Below are 21890 nucleotides of genomic sequence, written 5' to 3'. Positions count from 1 at the left end.
CTGACACCATAGCCCGTGCAGATATACACATCTCAGTAGCTTTCCCTACTTGGATGTTGGCATGTTAAGTTGACAGAATCATCTGGCATTGTTAAGCACCTTAGCACTTGGGTTTTTTCTTCATGTCCACCCTTAAATCACAGTAAAAATGAACAAACTACTAATATAGGGAACATTATAAATAAATATCAAAAACATTATTTTAAGTGAAAGAATGCAAGAAAAAAGAGTACGTACTGTGATTTCATTCATATGAACTTAATGAACAGGCAAAACTAATCTGTGATGATAGAAGTCAGAATTATGTTCTTGAGTGGTATTGGCTGGGAAGAAGTAAGGAGAAATTTCTGGAGTGATAGAAATTCTGTATCTTTATCTGAGTGGTGGCTACCTACATGGTGTACGTGTGTGTACAAAACATAGAACTCAAGATCTGTTCATTTTACTGTATGCAATATATATCCTAATTTGAAACCATCTACAAACCAATCCAAAAAACGATTTCTCTTTCTATTTTGCCATGGTACCTGGTATTTCATATTTTGACAACCAGTACTTTACAAAATGATACCTACTCCTAGGTATTTTCTCCAGAGTAAAATTCCATTTCAAAAGACATATTCAATTTGGATGTTTGTTGTGGGTTTTAAAAATGTTCCAGTATCAGCTTCTTTGCATTCTTATTATGACTTCTTTCATTTCCTATTTTGTAGAGTGTTATTTTTATTTATCATTTTTTAACATTAATATTACAGGTATTTTAGCTGAGTCATCATAGCCCCTAAATCACATATTTATATTTTTAATATTCTGTTCTACAGACTTTCAAAAATCTTGATATATTTGAAAATCATGTAATCATTTTTCAAGATTAAGTCATTCTTTTTTCTTTTGCTTTATCTTTTATTTGCAAGTCTTAACTTGCTAGCAACAAACATACAGAGCAATATTATTTATTATTACTGTCATCAGGAAAAATCATATTTTCCTGAAATATTCTAAAGAAGTAGTGAAGAAATCACACATTGTGAGATGAGTTATTAAAACTATACAAACTAATATAGTAGGTGAGATATTTGAAAGTGACCTTGCAATATATCCCAGGCTTATTGTATGAAAGCCTGTAAATAAAAGGGACGAATCATTTCTGTGTACTAATATGACTTTCCCCCTTGTTGGTAATGAAAATATTGAACTCTACTGATTTGTTCTACTAAAGCAATTATGTTTTCCGGAAACTTGCAGCAGTTATTTAAGAGGATTGTTGTCTGTAATAAGGGCTTTCTGGTGGATAGAGGAATAAAAGTATTTGAGCTTTACGTAAAAGAGTGTTCTACTTTAATAGCAAGAAGACATCAAATTTCTCATTCCCTGTATTGTGTTCATTCCTGTTATCAGAGAGATATTTACCTAATGTGATTTTTTCATCCCTTTTCCAGAATTCATATTTTGTTCTTTATTTTATAACTATCTCCATAGTTTTAATTATTTTTCTAATATATTTTAAAATATCATTTTAAAAACATTAAGCCAGATGCCTCCACCAAAAAAAATTTTTTAAGTTATGAGTGTTACCTCTGATATATGAATTTACTCAGGGGTTTACTTATAAATTCAAATAGAGACCAGGTTTTCCACAGTACTTTGTAAATGTTTCACACTTGGTAAGACCCTTGTCTTTAAAAATTACACTTCTAAGATAGCACTTAGGAGATTGAACTTCAGTAGTCACTGGGGAAGTACAAATTAAATGACACTACTACACACCAACCAGAATGACTATGATGAAAAACAAACAAACTGACAAAAAAAAACAAAAAACAAGCATTGACAAGGCTAAGAAGCAACTGGATTTCTCATAAACTACTGATGGGAATATAAATTAGTAAAATTGTTTTAGAAAACTGATTGTCACTATGACCCTGTAATTCCACTTCTAGGTATGCACAGAACATAAATCTGTACATATGGTCAACAAAAGGGCTATTCTAGGATGTTCATAGCAGCACTATTTATAATAGCTGAAGTGAGGAAAGTATCCAAAGGCTTATCAATGCAGAACTGACAACACCACAGCAATGTAAATGCACAATGTAAATGGATTTCATAAACTTAACATTGAGCGAAAGGAACCAGATGCAAAAGAATACATATGGTATGACTCTTTTTATGTAAAATAAAAAACGGGCCAAAGGGATCTGGTTCAAAATCAGGATAAGGGTTCTGATAGGAAGTGATGTGAGGAAGGAAGTGTGAAGATGGATTCTATGGTGTTACTATGTTCTATTTCTTGATCTGAGAGCTGGTTACAGAAGTGTGTTCAGTTTGGAAAAGTTAATTGATAATGACATATGCACGTGTATGTACGTATATTAACTTCAATGAAAACGTTTTTCAAAGAGCTTTACATTTGTTCAGATCGCAGGATTTATGTTTTATAAATATCCAGAAGATAGGCAAGGAAGTTTCTTTTGAGTCAGTATGACAGAGACTGCCAGTTATTTTCCAATATGCATTATCACCTTCTAAATAAATAGTACATAAAGTTTAGCTAGCCATCTGACCACCCAGAACAAGGACTATGATTCTCTACCTTCCCTGCCACTAGCTGTGGCTCCACGGCTGAGTTCTGACCAATGGGTTATAATTGTCTTGTGGCAGTTTCCAGGAACCTTCATTAAGAGACATGTACTTGTCCTCTGTTCTTTCCTTCTTCCTGATTTGCTCCATCTTTTGCATGGTTTTTGTCAGCTGGAAGCTCCTCTTGTACTGAAGATGGTGAAGAAACAAGATAAAATGGAATCTGGGCTTCTGATGATTGTGGATATTCCACTATAGCCGTGAATCACCTAGACAGAATTTGATATGAAAGAAAAATAAAACTCTATCTTTGTTAAGCTACCACCTCATCTAATACTGAGTAATACAGTATTCACTATTAGAAGAACAAGAAGTATAACCCTTGCTCACAGCAATCAGAAAACAACTATGTAATTAATTATCAAGCATAGAGTGTAATGGATCAACAATCATGTGACAGGTACTGTGAGTACAATTCTCCTATTACAGAGATGAGAAAACTGAGCCTCATAAAGGTGGAAAAGTTCATACATCTAGCCATTCGAAAACTAGACTTAGTAGTTAGTTTTATCCAGTTAACTAGACTCAATATTATTGTCTTTGCACTGCAAAGCCTTGCTAGTGGAGGATTGATTCTGTACCTATTTGTCTATCTATATGTATCTCCCTACCTGTAGTATATCTATCTACCTATCGTATAGAATCTATTATGACTTTAATATGCAAAATGGATTTGCCAAAAAGGTAAACTAGAGGCAAAAATGTTAATCTGATGAAATGATAGAACCTGAATAAAGGAGTAGCAGTGGTTATCCATAGAAACTGTGAGGAATTTTCTTTAGGACGTCACGACTGGTCAAATATAAAAAAGAAATTTATGGTAAATACCAAATTTGGGGTCTAAGTGACTTCTGCAGCATGTTATCTTGATTTTAACAGAAAATAAGGAAATACTGGGAGAGTAAAAATTTGGGAGAAATTAGAGGAAAAATAATAGACATGTTGATACTGCTATGAGATTGATTATACAAGGTTAAAGAATAATTTGAGAAGAAAATTGTGTAATTATAATGTAAAGACTGTTACAAGACAAAATTTATCTTTAAATTGTTACAGAGAATATCAGTGATTTTAAATGAATTAATATTTTCCTAATGGATGGGAAGAATTACTACACGAAGATCACAATAACTTTATTCAATATTTGTATGTGATTTATGATGTAAACATAATCTAGTGCATATCGTTAATATTATGCTATCATTAAACAACAACTTTTTACAAATGCTGGTCATTTACTAAAGATGTCATCATTATCGTCAAAAATATTTTAATTCTACTATGTGCTTCACACTTTCTTTGGTATTGGGGAAAGAGACCTACTTATCCTTGAGGGACCTACAGTAAGATAGGGAAGACAAGACACATACACAAAAGGGTAAGTGAGAAGGTAAGATAGTATTTACTCTATGTCAGATGAGTGATTCACATAATCAGTGTTACAGGAGTTAGAGGAAGGGGTGACCTCTAAGGACTGTGTGGTCATAGCAGACCTCTCAGAGGAACTAGGACTCAAGCTGAAATATAATAAAAGCTAAGAATTGTAGTGAACCCCAAAGAATGTATTAATAAATGCAACATTGTGGCAAGCATTACTGAGATTCATTCAGTTGAAATCAAGATATTTTACTATCATTTTCTATCATAAGCTAATTTTTCAGCCAATAGGTCTAGTAATTTCTTCTTGAAATTGCCTTGCTGTAATCAAAAAACTGTCCAGTTACTTCGTAACATTTGGTATCCACATCTATGAGCTTTTGACTCTGATCATCAAGCTGAAATACAGAAGGTTACATCACTCATTTACATTATCACCCTCCACCCCCTCCCAATATAAATGTGACATTTCAATTTTGCACACTTCAACTCTTCTTAAATCATCTGTATAAAAACTTCAAAGCTTGATTGATGATGAATGAGCCATTGTCTCCTCAAGCACCCGGTTCTCATTAGCCTTTAGAGTCCCAGCTTATTAATAATGAACCTTGAGGGCTGACCCAGTGGGGTAGCAGCAGTTCATGTGCTCCCAGCTGAAAGGTCTGGGTTTGGGAAAGATATGGGAATCTCTGGACCAAGTCCATTCCAGAGATGATGTATTAAGTATCACAGGTGGATGATGTGAGCTGTATTATTTTTGTATCATTGTCTGCCAACAGATTTGCATGGCTTAAGGTGATGACAGTGAGAAAGGCACATTGCTTTATGTCTGAGAAAGTCCTGTAACTGCTTTCTGTAGCTTCATCTTGAAAACGGGCTTTTGCTGCCTTTAATTTTGACTGCTTGATTGTGCCCTTTGGCTTGGATAGGTGATATACGTTTGACATATACATTATTTGATGTCCCTACTGTAATTAGTCGAGTGCAATATTTCTGTTTATTATTTATTTTTCATTATCATTTTAATTCCAAAGTTGACCTGTAGATGCACCCCAGCAAAACAAGGCATTTAGATACACAATTAGGGATTGAGGTTAAGTATTTCATTCTTGCTTATTAGATCTTTCTTATATCATTATGGTTAATAGATTTGTGAGTAGAAGTAAAATGTTTACTATTGACACCAATCATATAGACTAAAGTGGAGAATGGCTAACTGCATTTAAAATTATAATCTTTATTTTAGAGAAAGAGAAAGACATTGAATCTTATGAAATGGTTACAAATTGTGCATGGGGTCAAAGCAATTCTGTCAACTTCTTAACCCTAGTAAGAAGGTCACATTAATTTATATTTTCAGCAGGGATGTTACATCATAATTAGGCTATTTCATACAGGGAAGAGAGAAAAGGCCATGATTCGGTATTTTGCCACATTTTCTTTTGAGAGAATATATTTGGGAAATGTCAACGATTCTGTTAATGGGCACTCATCCCCAAATTCACTATAATAACTAGCATTTGGAAAGAAATGAAGAGTACAGAAGAAGTCACTTAAATAGCGCAAATATTTCCTTCTTCATTAGACTCATGCAAATGGAAATTAAGGGATGAAATGGCCAAATGGTCATGCTTTGTGGTTGGGAAGGCTAGGACACTGTACTTTATGTCTTTTTTCAAATGTCGTATTGTACTTTATACCTTTCTAGAAAATAATTTAAGAAACAATATGATAGACTTACCATTCAACATAAAAACATGCTTTTAGATTTTGTCTAGCATATGCTAGGTAGTTTGCACAGGTTTGGGGGAATTTGGTCTGTGCGGGATAGCTCAAAATCATCACTATTCACCTGGTAATTAATAATTGAGTTTGATGCACAAAATAGGTTTGAGGATAACAATGAAAATGTCTATATGTGCCTTATAAATATCAAACATACTGTCTGCAGTAATTTTGTGCATTATCAGTTATAAGCATTTTATATAATACAAGCTATTTTCTTTTTAGCTTGTAAAAACTCTAACCAAAAAAATATACATATATATTCATATTATTTTTTCTTATACTCAAGATATTGTATATAAATTTTTAATTAAGTAGATATTTACTGTTTATCTTCATGTGTCTGGCATAATACTAGAAGCTGAGGATACAGCTTTGAAACAATAAGAAATAGTCCCTAACAGTGAAACATAGAATCGGTTAAGATGACCTGTAGAGTATTTATTAGAAAGTACAACTTTCATTCTTACTTTGATTTGAACAGAATAATTTAAAATTGGTAATTACAACAGAAGTTAAGTGATTAATCTTGGTGGCAAATTCCATGGTACATTTTTTCCAGTGAAATCTAACAACTATTTATTGAGTAACTATTTCTCCAGGTTTGATGCTATAGATAGAGAACTGGAGAATATTTCTTGCCTTCATGGAACTTAGTCTAATCATATTTCAGTTACACATATTGTGCTATATATAAATTAAACTCAACATATTGGAGAGTAGTGTGGATTACTATTTATTACTCCAAATACAAAAAAAATTAATCACATCTTTTACTTGACTTGCATGTATTAATCTATTAGGAAATGTTTGAGACACAAACATATTTAAGTGTTTACTGGAATTTTTCAGTAATGAAATGATACTTTTTTTCACAGAATGTCAACTCTAATATATCTTACTATATTTAACAATGACATTTATTAAGAGACAGTTCTGTTTTGTGAACTTGCCAGAAATATTTTTATACAACATGATAAGAAAACTCATAGCAGCTTTTTTCTACAAATTGATTAAATGACCAAGAATCTATTTGTGTCTATATTAATTTACTCTGATACATTTTCTACAGTGGAAGTAAAATACAATGGAATAAGATTACCTTTTGCTCGTTCACTTATTCCACATTTTTTGAGTTTCTGTATTCTTCCAGGCTTTATGCATCTTTGCTTGAATATCAACTAAATTTGTGCCTCATTTGTCTATCTTCCTTAAGATTAGAAATTATTTTTTGTTTGTTTGTTTTTTGGCTTTGGATCCTGGTATTAAAATTTAATTACTTGTCGCTTTATTTCATGTTGGTGGGGGAGAAACTATTTGTGTAACTCAAGTGATTCCTTCCAATAAATCTTTAATAAAACTTATGGAAAGCTTTGCTGTTCTTGTGTGTTACCAGATCTTAAACACAGTCAGACATTTTTCTGGTATCTTATTGGGTAAACATCTTACCAAGCTTTTCTCTTTTTCTAATCCTTGTTCCTCTTTTTTGTCTAAAAATGGAGTCAAGTCTCTGTAGTCAATGAAGACAGAAACATTAGGTTTCCCTTCTGTCAAGTAAATTATTTCTGTCTCTAAGAAATTTTTTACAAGTCAGCATCTATTCCCTAGAACTACCTTAGTCCAGAAATAGATCTAACCGAATATTTCCTCATGAAAACATATTGAATAAATATTTTTTAAAATTTGTAAAGTTATAAAACAAATGAAAACTTTTAAAATATGTAAATGCAACTGTAACATTATTTCCTGACAAATATTTAGGTAATCAAATTAATCAAAAGAAAATGTAAAATAAAGTGTACGTGAAAACTCTTCTATATATGTTCATAAAAACTTACATTCTCTGATTGTGGGGTTTTGACATTCAACAGCAGAATAGGGTCTGTGCTATTTTCAGAGAAAATGCACACATACACAAATAAACTATCCATCATTGAATGCTAAAAATATATAAATCCTCCTGACCAGAATTGCTAACAGATGCTGCATTTTGAATTTGGGATGATAAAAGTATCATCTAGACTGATCATGATTGTCTCTTAATTTGAAGTTTTAACATGAAAGATTATACTTGAGTTATTATTGTCTCCTTTCTAAATCCCTTTTCCAAGTATAAGCCAAGCTCTTGAACAGAATATTCCTAAGAAACAAATGACAACATTGTTAGCAGATTAATATGGTTGAAGAAAGAGATTTGATAAGATCATTATTCAGTATAATATAATCTGATTCTATCTGAAAATTTTTAGATAGGAAGTTGGAAATGGATACTGTGTTCCTTCAGTATGAACTATTTGAATTAAAATGTAACTCCTGAAAAATACAGGCTCTTTTCATAATGTTTGAGCTATTAACTTTTCTCTACATTTTTTAAAAGTAGAACCTTTTAAAATGTAGACTGAAAAATAACCTTCATTTCCTGGATAAGAGTCAAAATCTCCTTTCTTTGTCACCTAATGGAGAATTATTCCTAGAGCAGAAGAGCATCACCTAATGTCTCATGAGAAAGCTATTTGTATGAGATCGTCACATTTCTTAGACAGAAACTTAATTCCAAACATTAATGTAGAAATCCATTTTCACAATCTTTCTTAGTCTTACATCTCTCTCTGCTTTGATGAAGGTTGCATAGTTAGGTCATGAAAAACAATGAACTGGGTTTTAGAAGTAGAAAAATGATCAAATTTCTTTTTGTTTCTTTTTCTCCCCTTCACTTGAGGAAATGGAACCAATAGTCAGTGAAAGGATTGATGATGAGAATGGGGGTGGTTTTATAAGTGGAAAACCATACAACATCAAAATTAATCTGGAGGATTTTATGCATGCAATGTGGTAAGGCACTTTGGGTGTGCCCACCAGTCTCGCTTCTACAAAAACTCCTCTAGTGGCCCCACATCTTCCTTTTATTCTTTATTTCCCTCTTTGGTTTAAAATGACCCTTAAAAATTTAGTCTAGGGTATTACAAGAGAGACGGTTGCCTTCTCAACATTCATGTCCCTTTTCTACCTCACTAACATCCCTCATGGTTTGGGTTTTGTTCAAGTAACAATATGTCCCCCTAAATAGTTGCTTACTAAGTCTTTTTTTGCAATAGAGTTAGCCATGGAGTGTTGTTCTGGCCAATAAAAGGCAGATATAATCCTTAAGGAAGAGTATCTCTTCCCAAATAGAGTCAGAGCTTCACTAGAAGGAAAGCTCTTGCTTGCTCTTCTGTCTCCATCCTGTCTGCAATTCAGAACAGATGTCTTTAGGTGCAGCAGCTATCTTGTGCCTGGAAAGAATAAAACAAACACGCTGAGGATGGCAGCTGAACTTATATTTGCAACTGCCTTCTATAGGTTTCTCATTATGTGAAAAAAAATCCCCTATCTGTATAATTGTAGACAGTAGGTAACTATCACCTATCTATTGTTAATTGGGTTTTTATTACTAGTAGCTAAATGCTTTAGGTACTGATGCATGATTTCTCCTAAATCATTTTTTAATTAAACAAGAGGGGAAAATGGAGTAGACATTGGGCAGGAAAGTGATGTGAGTATTTCTGGTCAATTTCTTCACATAAGAACAGTATTTTCAGAGGGAATATCTTACATTTTTTTCTGGATAAACAAAGCTATCCAAAGGAGAATCCATCTATGTGGTCAGGCATTCTTCATGGGAGACAAGTTAGCTAATCAAGGCCTGTGTTGTTAAATAGAGAATCAAGTAAAAATTGGCTTTAGTGCACTTTATCCCACAGCCATGCCCTTGTTCCAGTGAACCGTAGGGTTTTTATTATCTTGGCTTTCTGTTATTCTTAAGGAATAATTGGCAGTTCTATTGATTCCATTTGAGATGAGGAAGAAATTTTTTTGATTGAAGCATTAATTTTAGCTTCTACTTTGTGCTAATTACTTACCTACTGACTCCAGTCAATGTCACATAGACTAAAATAATCTTTCTAAAGGGAAATTTGACAACTTGTACCAAAAATCTAAAAACTCTTCACACTCTATGACCTTGGAATGTCATCTGTAGAAGTTTATTTTGAAGAGAAAAATAAGTTAAATGTAAATAATTACTATTTAATTTATATTCTGGCATACTATATTTTCATTAAGAATAATATGTAATAATTCATTACCATTAAATGCTCAGTATATAATATTAAACAAAACTAGCAGGTTATAAAATATTACATACAATATTATTCTAATTTGAGGGGAAAAAAATAAAGGAAAGATACTGGTAGAATTCTACACCAAAATATTGAGTGTTTCTTTCTGAGTGTTAGGATTGTTTTTTTTTTTTTTTTTTTTCCCTCTCTCAATCTTGCATTTTTCAGTCTTTTTAAATTTCTGCAATTAATGTATAATGACTCGATGAAAGATATTAAAAAAGAAATCTTAGCTATTAATAATGTAACTAATTTGACATCAAAAATTGTTTGAGTAAATCATTTGTATTGGCTACCTTTTAATCAACAAGCAGTTTTACAACAAATTTGTTTGTTTGTTTGTTTGTTTTTAATACAGAAATCCTAAATGGTGGAGTCTATGTAGACCAGAACAAATTCCTTTGTTATGCAGACACCATTCACTGGCAAGATATTGTTCGGAATCCGTGGCCTTCCAACTTGACTCTGGTGTCAACAAACGGTAGCTCAGGATGTGAGTAGCATTATCCTTTTTAATGTCTCAAAATATTCCTCTACCTCATGTGAAAATGAATGACTTACATTCATTATGCCATTAGTAATATTTTGAACTTTAATTGCATCCACTGAAATGTTCAACTATATACAGTTGATAGAACAAATGGCTGACCAACCTTTTACTTCTAATTAATTCTTTTATTGGAATGGATGTTTCACCTTCACAAATTCTAGTTTTCTTAACATGGTTTCTCTTTGCTCAATCTAAATGATCGCATTTCTAATGTCCAAACATGTGCCCCCTTGTCCATAAACTTAAGACTGGCGTCTAACTACTGCTTCAACTTTTTGCAACCCATATACCACTGAGTAAAAGGTAGTAGAACAAAAATATACCTTCCTATTACTGACATTTTTTTTAATTAAAAAAAATAAAACTAGTGAACATTATAGAATTCCTAAGCTTTTATTTGCCCCTAAAGCCTTTATGTTAATATTTTATGACAACTCCAGAGTGAAGAAATATCAAGTTCATATAGAAGAAACACATGTTACATTCTGATGTTAGTCATTATCCTAATAAACTACTGAATTTTTCATTCTTAGAACGTATGTTGTTTCTACCACAGAAGATTTATCAAAGTTTTTTATATGATTAAATGGTAAGCAAATAATATGTGAACTGTCATTAAATCTTTGAAAATTATTCTGTCTGGAATGTGTTTCATTTTCATAAGGCAGACTTTGTTGTCCCCTCATTTATTTTTACTGACATTTGTATGAGAACAGAATCTTTATCAAGTGTCAAATGGGGTTTTATATTTCTCATCTATTATTATATATTTCCCACCTGAAATCTTAACTGTCTCCACATAGTTCAAAAATTATTTGCCATAGTACTGATTATGTTATGACGATTTTGTAAGAAATCAAACTCCAAGGGACAATTCTTAAATTTCATGATGGCCCTAATAATATAATAAGGAAATTTGAATACAATTGATCAAAACTGACAGCTATGTTTTTAATAAATGACAAAAACTTTTTTAAAAGGTAGAGTAACATAATTTTCTTGTCACATTTGAGGAGAAATTTGTATGAGGTTTCATCTTTACAGTATTCAAATTGTCTACCTTGTAAAATTACATGTGGAAAAAAAAATTGAATCTGCTCAGGGTAACGAAGCAAATGATGTGCTTCAGAAATGGCTTATGTTTTCAGTCTGCCCATACTCTGGTGCATGTTACATTTGGGGTTGTGTGTGTACATGGGGGGAATATTCGTTGGCTAAGAGGAAAGGCCTGCTGACTCTCAGTTTATCAGATTGACTAGCCTGTAATGCGTGAATGAGATCAGGCAAGAATAAAGCCTGAGACAGAAGCCAAAAGGGAGATGTGCCCACCAGCCTTACAGGATTTGGAGCAAAAAAGGTCTGAGAGATTTGCTGCACTTTCACAGATGGTATCTCTTTGTGTTATTCTTTTTGAGGGCAAATTTGGATGTTTGTGCCTGTAATTAGGCAACTGTGGCTGCATTCTTTTTTTTTTTTTTTTTGCATATAAATAATTGCAGGTGCAAAGATTATAAATGTGCAGTAGAGTCATAGCCAATTGTCCTTTTACAAATTAACCACGAATTGCTCATCAAAGTTTTATTGTTTACATAGTAATTCTATTTGCTGACACATTATGTGTATTGCATGACCCCATAGCTGAAAATAATGAGTTGGGCATTCTTTTGAATATTGGTTTCCTATGGTTTTATCCTGAGTTAATTTTGTCTTCCACTTTCTCCCCATGAGTGATCTCAGGCATTGTCATGGTTTTAAATGCAGTCTCTATACTGATGACTCCTAGAACTACACACCACCAACCATTCAGTCACACAAGTTAAAAATTCGGTAATCATCGTCTTCACTTTCTCCTTCGTTCTTGGCATTTGGTTAATCACTAAGTCGTGCTAATTTTTGCCCATTTCTTTATTTTCCATATTTATTACTACCATTGCCCTAGTTCAAGGCTTCATTTGTTGCCTGAGTTGCTGAAACAATCTCTGAATTATTAAAAAAATTTTGAGGCCATGGACTCTTGTGAAGTCTGGTGAATCCTGTTGATCCCCTTCTCATATGATTTTTAAATGAATAAATAGGCACAAAATATATAAAATAAATTTAAGTCATAAATGCACAGAATCAATAAATACATAAAATAAATTACAAAGGTTTACAAAGAAAATAAGTAATATTGAAATATATTTATCAACATACTTAAAAACAGATATGTGATATAGCAATTTGTTTCTTTATTAGTACGTTAAATTAAAAATTCTAACAGTAGGATTGATGTTTAATACAAGCTTGAAAAAGTGAAAGGCATAAATAATAATTTTAAAAGAACAGGTCTCTTCAACAAATGGTGTTGAGAAAATTAGATATACACATACATAAGTTGGACCTTTACCATACACTGTATTCAAAAATCAACTCAAAATGCATTAAAGATCTAAACATAAAACCCAAAACTATAAATCTTTGGGAAAAAACATATGGGTAAAGCTTTATAACACTGGATTTTGCAATAAATTCTTGGATAGGACACTCAAAACATGAGCAACAAATGCAAAAATAGACAAATCAGACTACATTAAACTTAAAAACTTCTGTGCATCAAAGGGTTCAATCAGCAGAATGAAAGGCTACCTTCAGAATGGGAGAAATATTTGTAAATCATATATCTGATAAGGGATTAATATCCAGAATATATAAAATAATGCCTACAACTCAACGACCAAAAAGCAAATAACCCAGTTAAAAAGTGAGCAAAAGATTCAAATAGACATTTCTCCAAAGGTGATATACAAATGGCTAAAAAGCAAATAAAAAGATGCTCAACATCAGTAATCATTAGAGAAATGCAAATCAAAACCACATGAGATATCACCTCCCACTCACTAGGATGGCCACTGTCAAATAACTGGAAAATAACAAATGTTGGTGAATTTGTAGAGAAATAGGAATCCTTGTTGGTGGGATTGTAAAATGCTGCAACTGCTATGGAAAATAATAAGGTAGTTCCCCCAAAATTAAAGATTGAATCTCCATATGACCCAGCAATCCCATTTCTGGGTATATATCCAAAAGAATTGAAAACAGGGTCTCAAAGAGATATTTGTACATTCATGCTTATAACAGCATTATTCACAATAGCGGAGAGGTGGAAGAAACTCAAATGTCCAGGGATGAATGAATGGATACATAGAATGTGGAATATACATACAGTGGAATATTATAGCGCCATACAAAGGAAGAAAATCTGGTCACATTCTGCAACACAGATGACCTTTGAGGACCTTATGCTAAAGGAAATAAGCCAGTCATAAAAAAGACAAATACTGTATGATTCCAGTTATATGAACCATCTAAATAGTCAGACTCACAGAAACAGAATGTGGAATGGTAGTTGCTAGTGTTAGGGGAAAATGGAGAGTTGCTATTTAATGAGTGCATAGTTTGAATTTTGCAAGATTGAAAAACTTCTGGAGATCTGTTGCAGAACAATGCACATAAACATAACACTACTGACCTACACCCTTAAAAATGGTTAAGATGGTAGATTTTCTGCTATCTGTTTTTCATCATAATTAAAAATAAATAAATAAAAAGCATTTTAAGAAGGCTGTAATAGCTGAATATATCTATGGTTTCTGTTGGTTATAGTGTGGCTGGTATTGCTAATACTACTCTGGTTTGGTCCTTTTATTTGTAATTGTTGAAAATCATTAGTTTTAATAAGAGATTAATGATGATAATAATGTAACATTTCCCCATTCAATTTCAAGGACCTGGTAAATACTATCCATACCCTTTTAGGGCTCCAGGGTCTCCTGGTGCTGTCCTTGCTTCCAGCCCTGACAAATTACCCCCCAAAATGCCTGTAAGAGGTCTATTTAATGAAATCTAACAATGACTCTGTCTAAAAACCCTGTCACTGTGATGAACTAATATACGATCAAGTCAAAACAAAACCAAAGACTTAGAGTTTTCAGCAAATTCTTGCCTTTTTCCTAACTCTGTGGATTGAGTTCTTAGTTTCTTTTTTGTACTGCCCTTCCACCTCTGTTTGCTAGATTAAATTTTGTTATTCTTTAAGACATTCATCAGGTTCTATCTCTTCTAGGAAGTATTTTCTTTTTCACGCTAGATTATTCAACTTTTCCCATGTGACCCCCTAATGACAAAAGAGGAAATCTGGTACTCTGTCCTATATTTTAAAATGAAAAATTCTTGAGGGCAAGGCCAAATTCTTCATTTCGTCCCTTGTTGTAGCACATAATAGATTAATGATAGATATTTACTAAATTAATAAATAAAAGAAATAATTTCATGTCTCAGTCCATTCGTGCTGCTATAACAGAATCCTAAGATTGGATAATGTATGAAGAACAGAAATTTATTTTCTCACAGTTCTAGAGGCTGGAAATCCAAGATTGAGACCCTGGCATCTTGCCTGGTATCTGGTAAGAGTCTGGTCTTTTCCTCACATAGCAGAAGAGTGGGGAAGAGCAAGTACTTTTTATATCAGCATTAATCCATTCATGAGAGTGGAACCCTTATGACCTACACACCTCTCATTAGGCCCCACCTCCCAATGCTGTTGCATTGGAGATTAAGTTTCAGCATGAGTTTTGGAAGGGACAAAAATATTTAAGCCATTGTAGTTGATAAATAGGAAAGTCACATGAATCTAAGTCATATTTTCTTTTATCCATCATTTGTTTACAAAACAATGAATGTGAGGTAAAATTTGCAGTCCAGAGACAGGTAACTTATCTATTTTTAGTCTTTTTCAGGTAAAGATGGAAATCTATGTATATCTGTGTGCTTAGCTTAATTTATACTTATATAATTATAAGTTTGAAGATGTCTATTATATTATACTTATGTATAATTATGTTCTATTAATATTAAATTATACTTATGATAATTATAAAATATAATAAATATACTTATTTTTTCTTTAATGTTTAAAGAGACAATAATTTGGGTAATAGTTATGAATATATACAAATAACACAATTGACATAAGGAATTTAAGAACAGTTGATTCTTAAGCAATATTTTGCAAAGTATTTCTTAATGTATGTTTCTTATATAGTACTAATTCTTAATCCAAAAAAGCAAAATCTTTTTAAGAGCAACCTGGCTTTTTACTGACATTTATTTGGGCTAAAATTGAAACAATGAAGAAAAAAAGCAATAAAAATGATACCACTTCTTAAAAATTTTATAATTTGGGAATAATTATAGCTAAATTGCATTTTCCAAAATGTACTTGAGGTATCTCAGTCCAAACTTCAGGAGACGAAGGGAAAGATCCTCTCCCTCCTGAAGAGATCTTTTTTCTCATACATCCCTAGCAGGAATTATCTAATATTTTAATATTCTTGCATAAGTACATCAATTGGGCTTATTCAATAAACTAACTCTTCAAAATGAAAAAAATCATACAGTGCATGATGTTTCATTTACCTGGACCACTATAATAATGACCCCCATTACCACAAGAATATTGAAATGATATAAATGAGTTGCCCTCTAAAAATAAGCAAATAGGAACATATAAGAACATTGTATTAGCCCGTTTTCTGTCACTTATAACCGAATACCTGAAACTAGGTAATTTACAAAGAAATGAAATTTATTTCTTATAATTTGGAGGCTGGGAAATCTTCAGCCCAGGGAACACATCTGGTAAGGGCATTCTTCTTGGTGGTGACTGTACAGCAACTCAGGTCTCACATAGCAAGAATGCCAAGAACAAGCAAACTCACCTTCTCGCTCGCTCTCATTATAAAGCCATCAGAACCATGCCCATGATAACTCATTATTCCATGAATGAATTAATCTGTTCAGGAGGGTGTGGTCCTCACAATCCAATCACCTCTCAAAGGCCCTGCCTTTCAAATACCACAACTAGGTTTCCCACCATTTAAACACTGTTACAATGGAGATCAAATTTCCAGTACATGAAATTTGGGAGGACACATTTGACTCATAGCAAACATTAATATGAAAAAAATAGAAAGGCAATAATGTTCCCCAACAGAGAAGATTTTGTAGTTAAGAGAAAGAATTTGGGAGTCAATCTGGCTTGTTTGAAAGTAGGCAGTGCTGCTTACTAGCTATTTGACCTTAGCAAGTCATTTATGCTGTCAGTACCACCATTTCTTCACCTGTAAAAGGAGGATCATGCCAAGAACTGAGCTGAGCTAAGAGATAAGCTGCTAGGTGACAGCACGGTCAATTCAGACAAGAAAGCCAAAATGAACAGTCAAGCTTTTAATCACTTACTGCAATAATATAAGCAAGAGGCTAAACCAGAGAAAGCGCCAATTCCTCCACTGTCTTCGTTTTCCCCGTTGGGGAGTGTCAGGAGAGGGACAGGTGGGTCAGATGGATCCGCACAGACATGGGGAATTGTCTCACTGCTGAAGGAACCCCAAACAAATATTCTGGAAGTTTTACAGACCTAAAGGCTGGAGGGAGGGAGGATGGAAGGGCTAAGAGTGGGAAAGTATTTAGTATTGAGTCAGAGTAGAGAAAAAGTGTATTCTAGGTGCCCCCCGTCCCACCCCATCTCCTCCCCAGAAGGAAATTTCAGCAAAAGCAACTGAGGAAGACCTCTGTTGAAGGCCCTTGATAAAGCAGCCCTTGAATAGGGGTGCCTGGGCTAGGAATGTAGATATGGATAAGAGCATGGCTTGTCAGGGAGCCCTGAGTCCTTGGCTGCAACTCCCTTCAGAGACCACATTACATTGACTGGGCACCAAGTCTGGCATGGGAAGGGCAGCTTTCCTCCATGAGGCCAGCCAGGTAAAGCCTTTGTAATTGCCTATGCTGAGGACGGAAGGATCACACATACTATTTTGGCCAGAGCTGTTATATCAACTTTATGGGGTTATTATAAGCAATAAAGGAGTTAATGTGTCAAATCTGAAAGCGTGTTTTGTTTTTTTTTATTGTAAAGGAATAAAGGACCTTTTGATTATGATTTTTTTTTCATATGAATTGACCTTATGTGAACTGAAGTATTTTTAGAATATATGACAGTTATATTTTTATTATATATTCATTAATTAACATTTTATTATGTTTCTGCTTTTCATGTGTGTAGCCAGAATGAGTTTCTTATAGCTTTATTTCACCAAGACTCTGAAAATAACAAACCTCAGATGCTCCAGATCTTACAAACTTTTTCTTAGATTATAACAGATGCACCACTCATTCTCAATTGCTTTCTAGAAACAAATACCAGCTAATGACTGAAGGGGAAGTAGGAGAATTGGCAAATTCATAAATAGCACTATATTCATGAACATAATTCCAGGACTAATCATTAGTTTAAACCAGATGTTCTGCTTGAATTAAAGCTATCAGTTTTAAAAACTGTATATTTCTTTTAATGACTCTTACATATCTTAGCAACTGCCCATTCCTAACTAATATTGCATGTTTTGTCCCATGTAAGTAACTTTCTGGAACTAGAAAGAAATTAAGTCTCAAAATAGAGTAGAATTAAACCTGATTTATTACCTTACCAACTTTTACTACTGAACTGGTATTGTTACTACTTCAATATTACAATAATTACAATATTTATATAAGTAGATGATGCACATTTGGACTTCTGTGGTAAAGCAGAAAAAAAGTAGAAAGAAAATTTACCCACAAAGTATTTCAGTTCAGCTTGAGTTTGTGTTACACGTACCATATCCAGTTTTACACACATGCATACACACACACTGTTTTTAAAAGATTTTTTTAAATAAAATAAATTAAGGAAATAAAAAATGTGAATAACTTTGGAAAGAGTAAATGAATCTCTATGAATCCAAACCATAGTTTTTTGAAAAAACTTATAAAATAGATTCTTCATCAACCTAATTTAATGAAACAAAACACACAAAAATAAAGATTATTTATGAATTCAGGTACAATTCTTCTGAACAAAATATTAGCAAATACACCTAGCAAAATCTAGGGTTGTTTTAAAAATAATACATTAAGATTAAGTGACAACTCTTTTGCCTTTTTAATGCTGTTTTTGAGACAATAAGGACTTGCACTAGACCCACATCAGAGAGGGTGTTTATTGTGTTTATTGCCACATTTATAAGATTTCCAGGTTGACCAAAATTCACTCTCGGAATTAACTTTCATTTAAGAACATTACAAAGAGCAAGCACAATTCACCTGTTAGCCTGTTTTTTTTTTGTTGTTTGTTTGTTTGTTTTTCATTTCCTAGCTCCTTAAGATGAAAGTGTATTGTTTCACACTTTTTGAGTAAACTTCTCAAGATAGATCTTTATTTTTACCTTATGTGATAGGTTCATTTCAATCAACTTTTTCATCAAATAGTTTATATAAAATGTTAAAGAAGTGTAATCCCTGCTTTCCAGAAATTTATTCATTAGCAGTACTTGACATTAAATTCAGGTGGCAGAACAGAAGACTTCTAATAGACCTTTCTTAGCTCATCTCAGTTCTCACACTAGGAGACTTCAAAAGGTTTGTAGAAAAATGGAATTAAAAGATAAAACAAAAAATATAAACTTTATTTCTCAACCTAACCTCCAACAAGTTCAAGACACTTTTGATACCAGCCATTTAGTGTATCCCTAGAGAGCTTACAGATGAACCAGCCATTTAGTTAAGCCATTTAGTTTAGCTTAGGATAACAGCCGTTTAGTTCATCCCTAAAGGACTGAGGGTCCTGGCAATTTAACCATATTAATGCAATCTTTTTTACATTATTGACAGAAAAAAAAAAATGGGAATCCTTTAAAGACTTTTTGAGACTAGGAAACAAAAAGAACTAAGAAAGAGCCATATCAGGACTATAAATTGGATGCCCAATGATTTCCCATGGAAACTCTTACAAAACTGCCCTTGTTTGATGAGCAGAATGAGCAGGAGCATTGTCGTGGTGGAGGAGGCCTCTGCTGAACTTTCCTGGCCATTTTTCCTGCTAAAGTTTTGGCTAACATTCTGAAAACACTTTCAGAATAAGCAGATATTATCATTGTTTGGCTCTTCAGACAAGCAAAATGCCTTAAGCATCCCCCAAAACTGTTGCCATGACCCTTGCTCTTGACCAGTCTGCTTTTGCTTTGTCCGGATTACTTTCACCTCTTGATAGCCATGGCTTTGATTGCACTTTGTCTTAAGGATCATACTGATAAAGGCTTGTTTCGTCTCCTCTTACAGTTCTTCAAAGAAATGCTTCAGGATCTTGATCCCACTTGTTTAAAATTTCCATTGAAACCTGATCTCTTGAATCTGGGGTAAAAATTTAATTAATTAATTTAATTTAATAATATTTCCATTGAAAGCTCTATTCTTGTCTGCAGCTGATCTGGGTGCAACAAGTTTTGGCAACCCTCAAGCAGAAAGTTTTTCATCTGTAATTTGTCAGTCAGAATTGTGCAAGCTGAACTAATGGGGACATTCATGGTGTTGGCTATTGTTTCTGCTGTTGCCCGTCCTCTTACTTAGGGCACAAACAAGATTAATTTTTTCCTTGCAAATTGATGTGGATAGTCGGCTGCTGTTGGCCTCACCTTCAACAAAAATGAGTTATCCATTTTTAAACTGCTGATTTCTTTGCAGCATTATTCCTATAAACTTTTTGTAAAGCATCAATGATTTCACCATTCTTCCACCCAAGCTTCACCATAAATTTGATGTTTGTTCTTGCTTCAATTTTAGCAGAACTCATGTTGCTCCAATAGGGGCTCTTTTCATTCTGATGTTTTATTCTTTTTAGTGCCTCAAACTAGATCCCATTCAGACATGTTATAACCAGTTAGTATGAGTTTATTTTAGTGCAAAATCTTTGCAATCTATACATAGTTTTTTCATCATATGCATTTTCTATGAGCTTTTTAAAGACCCCTCATATTTACCTAGTATTGCATGTGTTACTTTATTGCAAATTATTATGTATATGAATATATAAAGGCATATAAAATATATAAAATAAATACATTTTATGTAATAAATGTTTAAAAAGTAAACATATCTATATAAATGCGTACACACATACACAAATATACACAAGTTGGTCTCAACAGTTTACAATTATAAATTAATTTCTATTTCTCTTTTACATACGACTCACCTAAAATCTGGAATCAATTCCATAGTCTTGCCACTCTGGCCTTATCCTCTTACTGCCAACCCCCCAGCTTCTGCTACCAGTGACTCCAGTAACTTCACAGCTGTGCTAAGTAGGCACTTCTTAACCGCTCTTAAGACCCTGTATACTTGATTCCTACAAAGCATAAATGAGACCAGTTATTAACATAATTTTGTTAATAATAGAATGGGTATTTGGCGGACAGACAAGCCCAAACTTGATTTCCATGTTCCTGCTCATGTCTTGCAGGTGAAGAAGATATTCCCAACTACTAAGACTCTCTGGCCATTTTCAAACACTGAGGACTAACTCCTTTTTGCCCCTTCTTAAGGCCAAGACTCATTTTGTTTTCTGTTTTTGAATTAGTGGGAACACCAATTTGTTATATTAGGAAATACCCACTAAGAGGTTCCCAGTTATCACACTATTATGTAGCAGTTTTACCACCGAGATTCGATAGATATAAATAAATTCAATTTCATAGATAATAGTAAAATATGGTAAACTAATTTGAAAATATTGATCTTTCTGTATATGTTTCCTTTGTTTTAATCAAATTTAATTATGGGTTTATATAATTTAATATATATTAATGGCTGTGTTTAACAACCAGCTCTCAGAATTCTAGAAATTTATCAGTTGGATCTGCACACTACTGCCATGCATGATTATCAACAGCCCTATAAAGGCCATGCTGATGTCAACCCAGCCCAATTGCTTATCATTTCCCCCTATAATGATGCAAAGAGAAGACTAGGCCCACACATCTTGCCTGGTATGAACTGATTGCAGCCCCTGGTCACTTGTGAGCAAATGCTGAATAAAGTACACACACACACACACAAAATTCAAGAAAGAAGAACTGCTTTAGGACAGGGCAGTTTAGCTTAAAACTTATAAAGGGAAAATATCTGGCTCTTCAGGGTCATTTTATGCTAACACTTTTCATTTAAATTATTAAACAGTACACTTAGCATCTGCATTAATGTTGACTTTTGCATTCAGGTTTTCCTCAAGAATAATGAGTAGCCTTTACTTGTATTTGACTAAAAGGCTTACAGAAATGATCCCTCTCAGAATAAACAAGTTTCTGTCTCAAAGATTAACTCCTCTGTACCCCACAAGAGTATTGCTCTAGCTCTTAAGATGACAATTTTCCATCTTCAGATATTTTTAGATTTGGTTTCCACATTAAATCTTCGTTCCACATTAAATCTTCTTCATGACCGTAGCTTGTTGGAAGATAAATTATTTTTAT

At 33.2% G+C, this 21890-nt stretch overlaps 1 protein-coding gene across 3 annotated transcripts in view; it reads left to right on the top strand.

Annotated features, from left to right (window-relative positions):
- ERBB4 (erb-b2 receptor tyrosine kinase 4) overlaps positions 1 to 21890 on the top strand; it is a 1081647-nt gene that overhangs the window by 702400 nt on the left and 357357 nt on the right. For all 3 annotated transcript variants that reach the window (XM_063078433.1, XM_063078424.1, XM_063078415.1), the window contains exon 4: positions 10318 to 10452. In XM_063078433.1, coding sequence (XP_062934503.1) covers positions 10318 to 10452 — 135 coding nt within the window. The remainder of the gene's footprint in view (positions 1 to 10317; positions 10453 to 21890) is intronic.

This window comes from Cynocephalus volans, chromosome 1 (genome assembly GCF_027409185.1).
Source record: "Cynocephalus volans isolate mCynVol1 chromosome 1, mCynVol1.pri, whole genome shotgun sequence".
NCBI classification, from domain to species: Eukaryota; Metazoa; Chordata; class Mammalia; order Dermoptera; family Cynocephalidae; genus Cynocephalus; species Cynocephalus volans.
This window is presented reverse-complemented; position numbering and strand designations above follow the sequence as displayed.